A 15,343-nucleotide genomic window follows, 5' to 3' on the forward strand; every position below is an offset into this window, starting at 1 on the left:
AAACAATAGTACCAAAAGGAGTTCACAAACAAGAAGAATTAAAGGGATGAAAAAATAAAAAGTGAGGTGAACAATTAACAACATCGACCTACAACAACAAAGTTAAGTAATGGAATTTTTTTTTTCTTTACTTTCTCCTTTTTTGTGGAGTGTGTTGTCGACTAACCATTAACAATGATAGTCATTGTACAAGAATCTGAAACAGGGAAAAATACAGAATGGGAAACAAGTAGTGTTGTGAAACAAGTACAGGAAAGTTTAATTGATGAAGGAGTACAACACGAAAAACATACTGATGAATCATGTGAGTTATTAAAAGAGATGATGATAATTATGTAAGTACTATGTTGGCATTGTTAATGAAAGTGAGTAACGATAACAAGGATCAATTAACAAAAAGGAGTTCTGAGCAGTTTGCAAAAATTAATGAAGAAAGTGAAAATCAGAAACACAAAAATAAGGACCACTTCACAAAACTCTTGTCATTCAATAGGAGCATTATTTGACTGCATTGGTAAAAATACAGCTCAAATAAATGATTTCAGCCAAAAAATTGAGAGGTTAGATGGTCAAGTAGAGTCTCTTGAGTCCAAAATGAAAGAAATTGGACTTCAATTTAACACTGTGGTCGAAACTGTAGATGAGATCGCTGAAGACGGGGAAAAAACAAAATTGCTTTCAAAAAAGGGCCCAAGGAAAAAAAAAGGGCCCAAGGAAAAAAAAAGTGCAAATAGTAAAAAAAAATGCAAATATTCTGTTTTGAATTTGAAAACTAATGTTGATACCAAACTGGCACTTGAAAGCAGTTTTGTTGCACAGGTGAAGACTCTAGGTAATAAATTCATAGAAAATGTAAAATTAATTAACAACAAAACCAGCATCCTAGAAAGTAGTGATTCTGTCCTGTGTAAAAAGGTTGAAGAATTGTCCAGTGACATAGTTAATAGAAATCTTATAAACAATGTTAGCACCGTGTTTTGCAACATTCCAGTGAAAAACTTTTCAGGTGAAGGCAGTTTATATCCTGTAGATTTTCTGCAGCATTGCAGATATAATTTTGTGTCTAATATGACTGATATTATGAAAACTAAGTTTGTCAAGAAGTTTCTTGAAAGTTAAGCATTAAGTTGGGCTAATCAGTAATAATAATGACACAACCAATACAGATTTTAAGAAAGGATTTTTAGATAGATTTTGGTCAGAAACTGAACAAGCTACAATAAAAAAAATCTCAATAGTCCAAATCACAGTGAAGGGCTATTAACATGAAACAGTTCTGCAAAAATCAATTTAAAAAATTTGCTCATTTTAGCAAACCTTTTGATGAACTCAACTCATATTGATGCTTTAAAAAGGAGGTTACCTGCTGGGGTATAAAGGGACCTAGCCTATGGGCCAGACAACACAACAGACCAGTTTTTGAAATATGTAAATAAATTAGATAGAGGTTTGGAAACAACTGGGAAATACAACCACAATAGGCATACACATTTTGAAAGAGTGGCACAGTAGGGAACACAGTAACCGCAATGGTAACCATTATCATCAAAAGGAACATAATAGAGCAAATGGTAACAATTTCATTCTGGAATGCATCATGGTAACAGTTGCAACAACAACAACAACAACAACAACAACAAAAGAAAAAAAAAGAAAGAAAAAAGTTATATGTATCTAATCCATGAGAGAGAGAGAGAGAGAGAGAGAGAGAGAGAGAGAGAGAGAGAGAGAGAGAGAGAGAGAGAGAGAGAAGGAAAAAAATAAAAAGAAAAAGGTTGTAGAAACCAAATGTTTTCTACCATATGTAAAGATCTACGCAGTTACAGTTTTCATAATTTTTGCCCAAACAGTTTCAAATGTGGCAACTTATCATTTGATGAGGTGGAGAGATGGTAGGGGAGATAGGCGTAGTGGAGGGGTTAGAGAGGGGGTGGGGAGGAGGACAGGTAGTGGAAAAGGAGAGAAGTAAAGAGACAGCGGGTGAGTTGTTGGAACAGAGAGCTGTGTAGTGCTGAGGTGTGAACAGGGAAGGGGACTGAGGGGTGATACAACAATGACTAATGAAGGTTGAGGCTGGGAGGGGTTCTTTTTGTTATGCCTATCTGTGACATCTCCACTGTGTTGTGAGTAGTAATCTTAACCTTTTCATAATATTGTCATTATTCCATCCTGGAGTTTCCACTGTTTCATTTCACTATACATGTTTGTTATAAAACAGAACTCTTTTCTATGCATATGAACCATGGACCTTGCCGTTGGTGGGGAGGCTTGCGTGCCTCAACAATACAGCTAGCCGTACCGTAGGTGCAACCACAACGGTGGTTGAGAGGCCAGACAAACGTGTGGTTCCTGAAGAGGGGCAGCAGCCTTTTCAGTAGTTGCAGGGGCAACAGTCTGGATGATTGACTGATCTGGCCTTTTAACACTAACAAAAATGGCCTTGCTGTTCTGGTACTGTGAACGGCTGAAAGCAAGGGGAAACTACAGCCGTAATTTTTCCCAAACGCATGCTGCTTTACTGTATGATTAAATGATGGCGTCCTCTTGGGTAAAATATTCTGGAGGTAAAATAGTCCCCCATTCGGATCTCCAGGCGGGGACTACTCAAGAGGATGTCGTTATCGGGAGAAAGAAAACTGGCGTTCTACGGATCGGAGCGTGGAATGTCAGATCCCTTAATCGGGCAGGTAGGTTAGAAAATTTAAAAAGGGAAATGGATAGGTTAAAATTAGACATAGTGGGAATTAGTGACGTTCGGTGGCAGGAGGAAAAAGACTTTTGGTAAGATGAATATAGGGTCATAAATACAAAAAGGAGTGGGTTTAATAATGAATAAAAAAAAATAGGTGTACGGGTAAGCTACTACAAACAGCATAGTGTACGCATTATTGTGGCCAAGATAGACACAAAGCCCACACCTACTACAGTAGTGCAAGTTTATATGCCAACTAGCTCTGCAGATGACAAAGAAATTGATGAAATGTATGATGAGATAAAAGAAATTATTCAGATAGTGAAGGGAGATGAAAATTTAATAGTAATGGGTGACTGGAATTCATCAGTAGGAAAAGGGAGAGAAGGAAACGTAGTAGGTGAATATGGATTGGGGCTAAGAAATGAAAGAGGAAGCCGCCTGGTATAATTTTGCACAGAGCACAACTTAATTATAGCTAACACTTGGTTTAAGAATCATAAAAGAAGGTTGTATACATGGAAGAATCCTCGAGATACTAAAAGGTATCAGATAGATTATATAATGGTAAGACAGAGATTTATGAACCAGGTTTTAAATTGTAGGACATTTCCAGGGGCAGATGTGGACTCTGACCACAATCTACTGGTTATGAACTGTAAATTAAAACTGAAGAAAGTGCAAAAAGGGGGGAATTTAAGGACATGGGATCTGCATAAGCTGAAAGAACCAGAGGTTGTACAAGGTTTCAAGGAGAGCATAAGGGAACAATTGAGAGGAATGGGGGAAAGAAACACAGTAGAAGAAGAACGGCTAGCGTTGAGGGATGAAGTAGTGAAAGCAGCAGAGGATCAAGTAGATAAAAAGACGAGGGCTAGTAGGAACCCTCGGGTAACAGAAGAAATATTGCCTCAGAGTGTAGCGGCAGTGGGGAGTCTGGTGCATCGCATGGTACACTCCATGTGTTACATGCTTCACCCACTGCCGCTGCTGTCGAGATGTCTTCGCGGGTACCGGGCGTGGTTGGGCCACCCTCTCCCCAAGAGGAGTGGCGGGTTCAGCGGCGCACGAGGCGGAGGGTAAATGTGGATGCTGACTGTGTGGCATCGCCGCTCTGCCTGTGAGTGGACATGTGGCTGCTCCTTCAGCAAGGTCCGAGCAGGCACACGGGGGGAGGGGTTTATTAGTTATCGGGAGCTCCAACGTTAGGCAAGTGATGGAGCCCCTTGGGGAAATAGCGGAAAGGTCGGGGAAGAAGACCAGTGTTCACTCTGTCTGCTTGCCGGGGGGTCTCATCCGAGATGTGGAGGAGGCCCTACCGACGGTGATAGAGAGCACTGGGTGCATCCGACTGCAAATTGTTGCTCATGTCGGCACCAATGTCTCCTGCCGTCTGGGTTCAAATGTCATCCTCAGTTTGTACAGGCGGCTGGCGGAATTGGTGAAGGCGGAAAGCCTCGGTGGCGGAATTGGTTCCTAGAACCGATCGCGGTCCTCTGGTTTGGAGCCGAGTGGAAGGCTTAAACCAGAGGCTCAGACGATTCTGCGGAGATCTGGGGTGCAAATTTCTCGACCTCGGCTGTAGGGTGGAGAAATGTAGGGTCCCCCTGAATAGGTCAGGCGTGCACTACATGCCGGATGCGGCTACAAGGGTAGCGGAGTACGTGTGGAGTGCACATGGGGGTCTTTTAGGTTAGAGAATTCCCTCCCTAGGCCTGACAAGACGCCTCCTGAGACGTGGCAAGGTAGGAATAGGCAAAATGCAACAGGGAATAACAACTAATAGCAAACTGCAGGAGCGTCTATAGAAAGGTCCCAGAACTGCTCTCATTAATAAACGGTCACAACGCCCATAAAATACTAGGGACAGAAAGTTGGCTGAAACCAGACGTAAACAGTAATGAAATCCTAAACTCAGACTGGAATGTATACCGCAGAGACAGGCTGGACAGTGAGGGGGGAAGCGTGTTTATAGCGATAAGAAGTGCAATAGCATCGAAGGAAATTGACGGAGATCCGAAATGTGAAATGATGTGGGTGAAGGTCACGGTTAAATCAGGCTCAGGCATGGTAATTGGATGTCTCTATAGGCCCCCTGGCTCAGCAGCTGTTGTGGCCGAGCACCTGAGGGATAATTTGGGAAACATTTCGAGTAGATTTCCCCACCATGTTATAGTTCTGGGTGGAGATTTTAATTTGCCGGATATAGACTGGGAGACTCAAACATTCGTAACGAGTGGCAGGGACAAAGAATCCAGTGAAATTTTTTAAAGTGCTTTATCTGAAAACTACCTTGAGCAGTTAAACAGAGAACCGACTCGTGGTGATAACATATTAGACCTTCTGGTGACAAACAGACCCGAACAGGGAAACTGCGATCATAAAGCAGTTACGGCATCGATGATTTCAGCCGTAAACAGAAATATTAAAAAACGTAGGAAGATTTTTCTGTTTAGCAAAAGTGACAAAAAGCAGATTTCAGAGTACTTGGTGGCTCAACGCAAAAGTTTTGTCTCAAGTACAGATAGTGTTGAGAATCAGTGGACAAAGTTCAAAACCATCGTACAATATGTGTTAGATGAGTATATGCCAAGCAAGATCGTAAAAGATGGTTGTTGTACTACGGTGGTTCTTTTCCGAGTTAGAAAACTGCTGCAGAAGCAAAGGGAACTTCACAGCAAACATAAACATAGCCAAAGCCTTGCAGACAAACAAAAATTACGCGAAGCGAAATGTAGTGTGAGGAGGGCTATGCGAGAGGCGTTCAATGAATTCGAAAGTAAAGTTCTATGTACTGACTTGGCAGAAAAGCATAAGAAATTTTGGTCTTATGTCAAAGCGGTAGGTGAATCAAAACGAAATGTCCAGAGACTCTGTGACCAAAATGGTACTGAAACAGAGGATGACAGACTGAAGACCGAAATACTAAATGTCTTTTTCCAAAGCTGTTTCACAGAGGAAGACTGAACTGTAGTTCCTTCCCTAGATTGTCGCACAGATGAAAAAATGATGGATATGGAAATAGACGACAGAGGGATAGAGAAACAATTAAAATCGCTCAAAAGAGGAAAGGCCGTTAGACTTGATGGGATACAAGTTCGATTTTACACAGAGTACGCGAAGGAACTTGCCCCCTTCCTTGCAGCGGTGTACCGTAGGTTTCTAGAAGAGCGTAGCGTTCCAAAGGATTGGAAAAGGGCACAGGTCATCCCCGTTTTCAAGAAGGGACGTCGAACAGTTGTGCAGAACTATAGACCTATATCTCTAAAGTCGATCAGTTGTAGAATTTTGGAAAACGTATTGTGTTCGAGTATAATGACTTTTCTGGGACTAGAAATCTACTGTGTAGAAATCAGCATGGGTTTCGAAAACGACGGGCGTGTGAAACCCAGCTCGCGCTATTCGTCCACGAGACCCAGAGGGCCATAGACACGGGGTTCACAGGTAGATGCCGTGTTTCTTGACTTCCGCAAGGCGTTCGATACAGTTCCCCACAGTCGTTTAATGAACAAAGTAAGAGCATATGGACTATCAGACCAATTCTGTGATTGGATTGAGGAGTTCCTAGATAACAGAACGCAGCATGTCATTCTCAATTATGAGAAGTCTTCCGAAGTAAGAGTGATTTCAGGCGTGCCGCAGGGGAGTGTCATAGGACCGTTGCTATCTACAATATACATAAATGACCTGGTGGATGACATCGGAAGTTCACTGACGCTTTTTGCACATGATGCTGTGGTATATCGAGAGGTTGCAACAATGGAAAATTGTACTGAAATGCAGGACGATCTGCAGCGAATTGACGCATCGTGCAGGGAATGGCAATTGAATCTCAATGTAGACAAGTGTAATGTGCTGCGAATACATAGATAGATCCCTTATCATTTAGCTACAAAATAGCAGTTCAGCAACTGGAAGCAGTTAGTTCCATAAATTATCTGGGAGTACGCATTAGGAGTGATTTCAAATGAAATGATCATATAAAGTTGATCGTCGGTAACGCAGATGCCAGACAGATTCATTGGAAGAATCCTAAGGAAATGCAACCCGAAAACAAAGGAAGTAGGTTACAGTTCGCTTGTTCGCCCACTGCTTGAATACTGCTCAGCAGTGTGGGATCCGTACCAGATAGGGTTGATAGAAGAGATAGAGAAGATCCAACGGAGAGCAGCGCGCTTAGTTACAGGATCATTTAGTAATCGCGAAAGCGTTACGGAGATGATAGATAAACTCCAGTGGAAGACTCTGCAGGAGAGACGCTCAGTAGGTCGGTACGGGCTTTTGTTGAAGTTTCGAGAACACCTTCACCGAAGAGTCAAGCAGTATATTGCTCCCTCCTACGTATATCTCTCTAAGAGACCATGAGGATAAAATCAGAGAGATTAGAGCCCACACAGAAGCATACCGACAATCCTCCTTTCCACGAACAATACGAGACTGGAATGGAAGAGAGAACCGATAGAGGTACTCAAGGAACCCTCCGCCACACACCGTCAGGTGGCTTGCGGAGTATGGATGTAGATGTAGATGTAGATGGCAGCTTCCAAAACGGCAGCCATATTCGTAACAATCTCACATGTTCCCCTCTTCCATCTCTCATTATTTTACTTTAAAATTCTGTTTATCCAGCTGTTTTTCTTTCAGAATGGTGGTTCCTCACAACCTGGTATAATAAACGTTCAGCAGCAAATGACGGGTAAAATTTATTCTCAAGTACATGATGAAATCAACTGAAGTGAAAATTACTGAGGAATTGCTACAAATATTACCGGTGAAACCTCTGTGAGATTTCATCCAAATGTATAGCCAACAATGGTCAACCTGGACTCGGTCGTAAGAACGACGAGTGCGGCTGGGAGTGCATACTCACCCCAGTCTTGAAGTTGACGAGCGAGTTGGGCACGCCCGTCTGCGTCTGGAAGGCGGGCAGTAGGCGCTCCGCGATCTGCGCCGCCTTGTCGCGGAACATGACGTCGCCCGTGAGCGCGAAGCACGTCAGCAACCCGCCCACGAAGCGGATGTTCGTCTCGAACACCGACAGGTCGCTCGTCTGCAACAAACGTATCGTTCTTGTCACACTACACACACGAGGTATTTTACACAGTACCACACCTATGGTTATTGTCAATAGTACGATCATATGGAGTATCGAGTGAAATTTGTCACTGGATTGAGGACTTTTGGCAGGAGGACGCGTTATCTCAAATGGAGAGTCATTGTCAGATGTATAAGTACCTTTAGGTGTGCCACAGGGAAATGTGTTGGGACCCTTGCCGTTCATTAATGACTTTGCAGACAATGTTAATAGTAACCTCAGACTGTTGCAGACGATAAAGTTATCTACACACATCATAAAAAGTTTTGCATCACACTGGTTTCCAGAACACCTGAAGATAGACGTTGACAGTGAATATTGTATCACAGACACAGTCCCTTATACTGTTCAGCCTTCAACCAGACTATCATCGGAGACGTATTTGGAGGCAACCCGGTCAGGCTGAACACCTTTGACACACTGTCCAGAGAGTGCAGCAAAGTGGAGATTCCCTGCTGTTTTAGGAGGCATTATGTGGGGCGGAATACGCCGCTGGTCGTCATGGAAAGCGCCGTAACTGCTGTACGATATGTGAATGCCATCCTCCAACCGATAGTGCGATCACATCGGCAGCGTATTGGCGAGTCATTCGTTTTCATCGACGACAAATCGCGCCACGATCGTGCACATCATGTGAATGACTTCCTTCAGGATAACGACTTCGCTCGACTAGAGTGGCCAGCATGTTCTCCATCGAACATGCCTGGGATAGATTAAAAGGGCTGTTTATGGAGGACGTGACCCACCGACCATTCTGAGGGACCGACGCCGAATTGCCGTTGAGGTGTGGGACAATCTGAACCAACAGTGCCTTAATTAACTTGTGGATCGTATGCTACGACGAATACAGGCATCCATCAATGCAAATGGACGTGCTACTTGGTATTAGACGTACCGGCGTGTACAGCAATCTGGACCACCATTTCTCAAGGTCTCGCTGTATGGCGGCACAACATGCCATTTGTGGTTTTCATAAACAATAAAAAGGACGGAAATGATGTTTATGTTGGTCTCTACTCTAATTTTCTGTACAGGTCCCGGAACCGAGGTGATTCAAAACTTTTTTTATGTGTGTATAATAAAGTAATGTCAGAAAGAAGCTCCATAAATATTCAATCAGCTCTTGATAAGATTTCAAAGTGGTGCAGAGATTGGCAACTCGCTTTAAAAGTTCAGATATGTATAATTGTGCACTTCACGAAACGAAAAAAACTCAGTATCCTGTGACTGTAATATCATCGAGTCACTGTTGAAATCGGCCAAATCTCACAAACATCTGGGTGTTACGCTTTGTAGGGATATGAAACGGAATGATCACATAGGTTCAGTCGTGGGTAAAGCAGGTAGTAGAATTCGGTTTGTTGGTAGAGTACTGGGATAGTGGAATCAGTCTACAAAGAAGATTGCTTACAAATCACTCGTGCGAAACATTCTAGAATACTGCTCAAGTGTGTGGGACTCATACCAAATAGGACTAACAGGGGATACTGAACGCAGACAGAGAAGGGCAACACGAATGGTCACTGATTTGTTTGATCGGTGGGAGAGTGTCACAGAGATATCTAAGTACCTGAATTGGAAATCTCTTGAAGATAGACGTAAACTATCCTGAGAAAGTCTATTAACGAAGTTTCAAGAACTGTCTTTAAATTATGACACTAGGAATATACAAGAACCCCCTACCTATCGCTCACACAAGGATCGTGAGTATAGGATCAGAATAATTACTACTACTACTACTACAAACAAACACACAGATTATATATTCATTCTTCCCAAGCTCCATACGTGTATGTACTTTTTGTCATGCACCTCACGGAGGTTTGCAGAGAGTGGATGTAGTGTAGATGTAGACACAAGAGCCAGAAATAAGTTCATTTGTTGTAGACTTAGAATATATAGTAAAGAGGGTAGCGACAGGCCTGTCCGCTGTTATGCGTGATTGCCTGCAACCCCTTTTATTTACAATAAATAAATAAATATTACTACCAGAGTTTAATGCACTGATGTAGAGACCGCGGAGCGCGGGCAACACGCGGAGCGGCCCTCACCGCTCGTTCTTGTATTACTGTATGTATTTTCTACAGACTTTCATTGTCCCCCGAAAGAGAGAGATCAGGCCTTCGGAGATCTTAAGTCTCTTGAACCCAGTCCAATCTGCGGCCTCTAGGCAGACACTGCGAGGGGTTTGCAGTCCGTGGTACTAGCAAGCCTGTACACCCACAGGTTATGCGTTTACAAACATCAGGCACCATGTTTGTCAGTGGCTTTTGTAAAATGAAATCTGTAAGTCTCGCAAATGGCATGGAATTCTAGACAGATATAATCTATGTTTAACACTCGGCTAGCAACAAGGATGGGCTTTCAGCCCGAGCGACTGCTGAGAACAGGGAAAGGCGGCCAATCATGGCTGCTGTCATCAAGTCTGACAGGGATAGCGAGATCACAGCGAGCTGAGGAAAGCGAGGCAGAAAGGAAAAGGCCCTGCACCAAAGTGAATAAAAAACGCTACAGGAAGCGAACTACTGAAAAAAGGAAGCAAAACCGACTGAAAGAAACAGCATTCGCCCCATTTACATGCTCGCTCACGTATTCATATTCTGCAGACCTGTGTTCATAATCGTAGCGCTACATGAAATACTACTTATAATGAATGTGTACCTCGATAATTATGACGTTACCAATGTTGCGGGGGGTTTTTGTTTTTGCAGATTTTAAACGAATTACAAGACTCCAACTTCTTAAATTTCCGGACGAATGCTTTTAAAATTATACCTTTATCTGAAGTCTTTCAAGTTATGCTAAAGCAATGTGCCACGCACTGATGCAAACAATTTTATATTTTATTGTGTTACAACCCCACAACAATATTATTGCACTTGGCTTCCCGTGGCCATTACCGCAAACACGTGGTGACAGGAAAACGAATCGCACTGTGAATGATTTCAGGACATTTGTGCATATAATATCACGTGTTTCAGTGTGTCCTCGTGAAATATCATGACAAAAACTATCGATAAGCTAACCGAAACGCCCTCATTCACAGGTGTAATATTAAAAACGTCAAAACTGCACGCGAGAGGAGAGAGAAACACTGAGGTCCCCCTCCCGAACTCACCACAGAAGACGCTGTTGGTAGCGAGTGACATCATCGCGTGGCCGACAGAACGCAGAGGCCTAACAGGGAACAAACAACGCATACAGTTGCCAGTAAAACTCGTTATCACAAAACAACAAAAAAAGCGTAGTCGAACTTATCGAATTCTTAAGTCGGAGAAATAGTTGAAAAGCTAGAGAGAGAGAGAGAGAGAGAGAGAGAGAGAGAGAGAGAGAGAGAGCCGCTGGGGAGAGGGGGGAGAGCGAGTACAGAAACGGGTAGGAATGGCAGAGGGGTGGGGAGAAAGGGGAAGCCAAAGGGGATGAAAGGGAGAGAGGGAGAGAGACTGAACACAAAATAATTGAAAAATTGTATCTTATTATTTAACATTTGAAACTCCCTGGCAGCTTCAAACTGTGTGCTGGGCAGGGACGCGAACATGGAACCTTTGCCTTTCGTGGGCTAGCCAACGACTGCCAAGTCCTAGGTTCAAGTTCCGGGTGGATTCACAGCTTTAATTTTCAAGGAAGATTCGAATCACCGCACACTTCGCAGTAGAAAGAAAAGTCTTTTTGAAAGTCATCTAAATAGCCAATATGTTGCGATTTGTGTTACTGAGAAAGTATACTGTAACTGTAAATCCGACTCATTCCATTTCACTGCGGGAGACTGCACTTACTGTTAACGGAACATGTAACTAAACTCAACAATGAAACGCGAAACTTCGTTTACTCTGTTTTCACTGTATTGCGTCCTAAGGTAAAAGTGTCCTTAGCATGAAGTTAGGGTCTGAATACAGCACGTATGGTCATATTGTAGGTAGTTTTCCTTTGTCTTCCACTTACATTCGAACTGACTTCCTCAGCCAGTTAGAGGCTGACCTACAATTCAACGTCAATGATTTGCCAGGGAGGGAAGACGCGATTCATTGCACCCCCCCCCCCCCCCCACACACACACGCACACACCCTACGGATGTCGTATTTTCACGAAAAAAAATATATTCTCCGTCCATAGAAGTCGGTCAGAAGCACATGTAGTGTCAGTTAGTGAACTTGGTGCAGAGCGCCGTTCAGTAGTCCCGATATCCTGAGTGTGCCATTGAAATACGGCCTTGAAAGCTTGTCGGAGAGCTTATAGTACAGATGTCAGGCGATTCTATGCCGAGCATTTTTAAATAAAAGTTAATGGTGGAAATAGGTATTTAGACTTATTCACAAAATCGACAACAGCTTATAACAACGTACTCTCATAGTAACTAACCAAAATGACATTCGCCAGTTTCAATTCATCCATTACAACCGTGCAAAAAATATCACGCTTTCTGCCAAACATTCCTCTTGTCTGTTGTACAATGAGACAAGCAACTATGACCCTACACATCAGTTCCTCTTCAGTTAATACTGGTGTCTTGTACAAAAACGACGTCATGTTAATTTCACAAGAAAATCAAGAACATTAAGGCACTCACACTGCATTCAAGGTAACACTGGCAATGTCGACGCAGAAACGTACACAATTTGCTTGCATGTACCTGAAAAGCCTCAATGGTACAAAAAGACGGTTAAGTACAGCACTGCACTGTCCCCAGTAGAAACGTATAAACACGAAGAACTTTAACGATTTGAGCGGACGTCATAAACGGACATTTCTGACGGCTTGAATTCTGCTGGAGACAGTTTTAACGAAATGTCTGAATGCCTGCAAAGGAACGGCACCCATTGTTCCTCAAGAGTCGAAACTGAGAAGACAGTGATGTTTGACGTTGGGGTCTGTAGCAAAGTCGATGTTCCGACTCATTCCATAGGTTTTCCATCGGATTCAAGTCGGGACTCTGGGCAGGCCAGTCCATTTCTGGGATGTTACTGTTCACACACCATTGCCTCACAAATGCCGCTGGGAGACAGGCTGTACTGTCGTGTTGATACAATGCTCTCCAAACTGCTTCTCTACTGCACACAGTACACAATGCTGTGAAATATGGTTTTAGCATTTTCTTTAGCCGCTATAAGGCCACCGTACCCAAACCACGATAATCACCATCATACCATAACACCAGCACCTCTGTCATTCACTGTTCACTGTTGCCACTGCACATGACAGCAGGTACCGTTCTACAGACTTTCGCCAAAAGTAAGTCCTTCCATCCGATTGCTACATAGCTCGTTCACAGAAATGCATGACACCACCTCAAGTGTCTCTCAACATTGACTACAGAAATGCGTGGCTTATGACAGGGAGAGCATAAGGGAACAATTGACAGGAATGGGGGAAAGAAATACAGTAGAAGAAGAATGGGTAGCTCTGAAGGATGAAGTAGTGAAGGCAGCAGAGGATCGAATAGGTAAAAAGACGAGGGCTAGTAGAAATCCTTAGGTAACAGAAGAAATATTGAATTTAATTGATGAAAGGAGAAAATATAAAAATGCAGTAAATGAAGCAGGCAAAAACGAATACAAACGTCTCAAAAATGAGATCGTCAGGAAGTGCAAAATGGCTAAGCAGGCATGGCTAGAGGACAAATGTAAGGATGTAGAGGCTTATCTCACTAGGGGTAAGATAGATACAGCCTACAGGAAAATTAAAGAGACCTTTGGAGAAAAGAGAACCACTTGTATGAATATCAAGAGCTCAGATCGAAACCCAGTTCTAAGCAAAGAGGGGAAAGCAGAAAGGTGGAAGGAGTATGTAGAGGGTCTATACAAGGGCGATGTACATGAGGACAATATTATGGAAATGGAAGAGGATGCAGATGAAGATGAAATGGGAGATACGATACTGCGTGAAGAGTTTGATAGAGCACGGAAGGACCTGAGTCGAAACAAGGCTCCGGGTGTAGACAACATTCCATTAGAACTACTGACGGCCTTGGGAGAGCCAGTCATGACAAAACTCTACCATCTGGTGAGCAAGATGTATGAGACAGGCAAAATACCCTCAGACTTCAAGAAGAATATAATAATTCCAATCCCAAAGAAAGCAGGTGTTGACAGATGTGAAAATTACCGAACTATCAGTTTAATAAGTCACAGCTGCAAAATACTAACGCGAATTATTTACAGACGAATGGAAAAACTTGTAGAAGCCGACGTCGGGGAAGATCAGTCTGGATTCCGTAGAAATATTGGAACACGTAAGGCCATACTGACCTTACGACTTATCTTAGAAGAAAGATTACGGAAAGGCAAACCTACGTTTCTAGCATTTGTAGACTTAGAGAAATCTTTTGACAATGTCGACTGGAATACTCTCTTTAAAATTCTAAAGGTGGCAGGGGTAAAATACAGGGACCGAAAGGCTATTTACAATTTGTACAGAAACCAGATGTCAGTTATAAAGTCGAGGGACATGAATGGGAAGCAGTGGTCGAGAAGGGAGTAAGACAGGGTTGTAGCCTCTCCCCGATGTTAATCAATCTGCATATTGAGCAAGCAGTGAAGGAAACAAAAGAAAAAATTGGAGTAGGTATTAAAATCCAGGGAGAAGAAATAAAAATTTTGAAGTTCGCCGATGACATTGTAATTCTGTCAGAGACGGCAAAGGACTTGGAAGAGCAGTTGAACGGAATGGACAATGTGTTGAAAGGAGGATATAGGATGAACATCAACAAAAGCAAAAGAAGGATAATGGAATGTAGTCGAATTAAGTCGGGTGATGCTGAGGGAATTAGATTAGGAAATGCGACACTTAAAGTAGTGAAGGAGTTTTGCTATTTGGGGAGCAAAATAACTGATGATGGTCGAAGTAGAGAGGATATAAAACGTAGACTGGCAATGGCAAGGAAAGCGTTTCTGAAGAAGAGAAATTTATTAACATCGAGTATAGATTTAAGTGTCAGGAAGTCATTTCTGAAAGTATTTGTATGGAGTGTAGCCATGTATGGAAGTGAAACATGGACGATAAATAGTTTGGACAAGAAGAGAATAGAAGCTTTCGAAATGTGGTGCTACATAAGAATGCTGAAGATTAGGTGGGTAGATCACGTAACTAATGAGGAGGTATTGAATAGGATTGGGGAGAAGAGAAGTTTGTGGCACAACTTGACTAGAAGAAGGGATCGGTTGGTAGGACATGTCCTGAGACATCAAGGGATCACAAATTTAGCATTGGAGGGCAGCGTGGAGAGTAAAAATCGTAGAGGGAGACCAAGAGATGACTACACTAAGCAGATTCAGAAGGATGTAGGTTGCAGTAGGTACTGGGAGATGAAGGAGCTTGCACAGGATAGATTAGCATGGAGAGCTGCATCAAACCAGTCTCAGGACTGAAGACCACAACAACAACATTTGCATTTTCGGAAATACGATTTTTTGACTGATGATTTGAAAATGGGTTCCGGCCCGAAACTAGTCATCGAGTGAATAAAAAAGTTAAATTTTCAGATTTGGACTCGTTTTTCATTCTACAAATACATTCAATCTGATTCTCACCCTATGGTGTCCAGCTCAGGAGTAACCCGT

At 42.8% G+C, this 15,343-nt stretch overlaps 1 protein-coding gene across 2 annotated transcripts in view; it reads right to left on the reverse strand.

Annotated features, from left to right (window-relative positions):
• Positions 1 to 15,343, reverse strand: part of LOC126281481 (mannosyl-oligosaccharide alpha-1,2-mannosidase IA) — a 713,290-nt gene that overhangs the window by 27,016 nt on the left and 670,931 nt on the right. For both annotated transcript variants that reach the window (XM_049980490.1, XM_049980482.1), the window contains one exon: positions 7,563 to 7,742. In XM_049980490.1, coding sequence (XP_049836447.1) covers positions 7,563 to 7,742 — 180 coding nt within the window. The remainder of the gene's footprint in view (positions 1 to 7,562; positions 7,743 to 15,343) is intronic.

This window comes from Schistocerca gregaria, chromosome 1, assembly GCF_023897955.1.
Source record: "Schistocerca gregaria isolate iqSchGreg1 chromosome 1, iqSchGreg1.2, whole genome shotgun sequence".
NCBI lineage: Eukaryota > Metazoa > Arthropoda > Insecta > Orthoptera > Acrididae > Schistocerca > Schistocerca gregaria.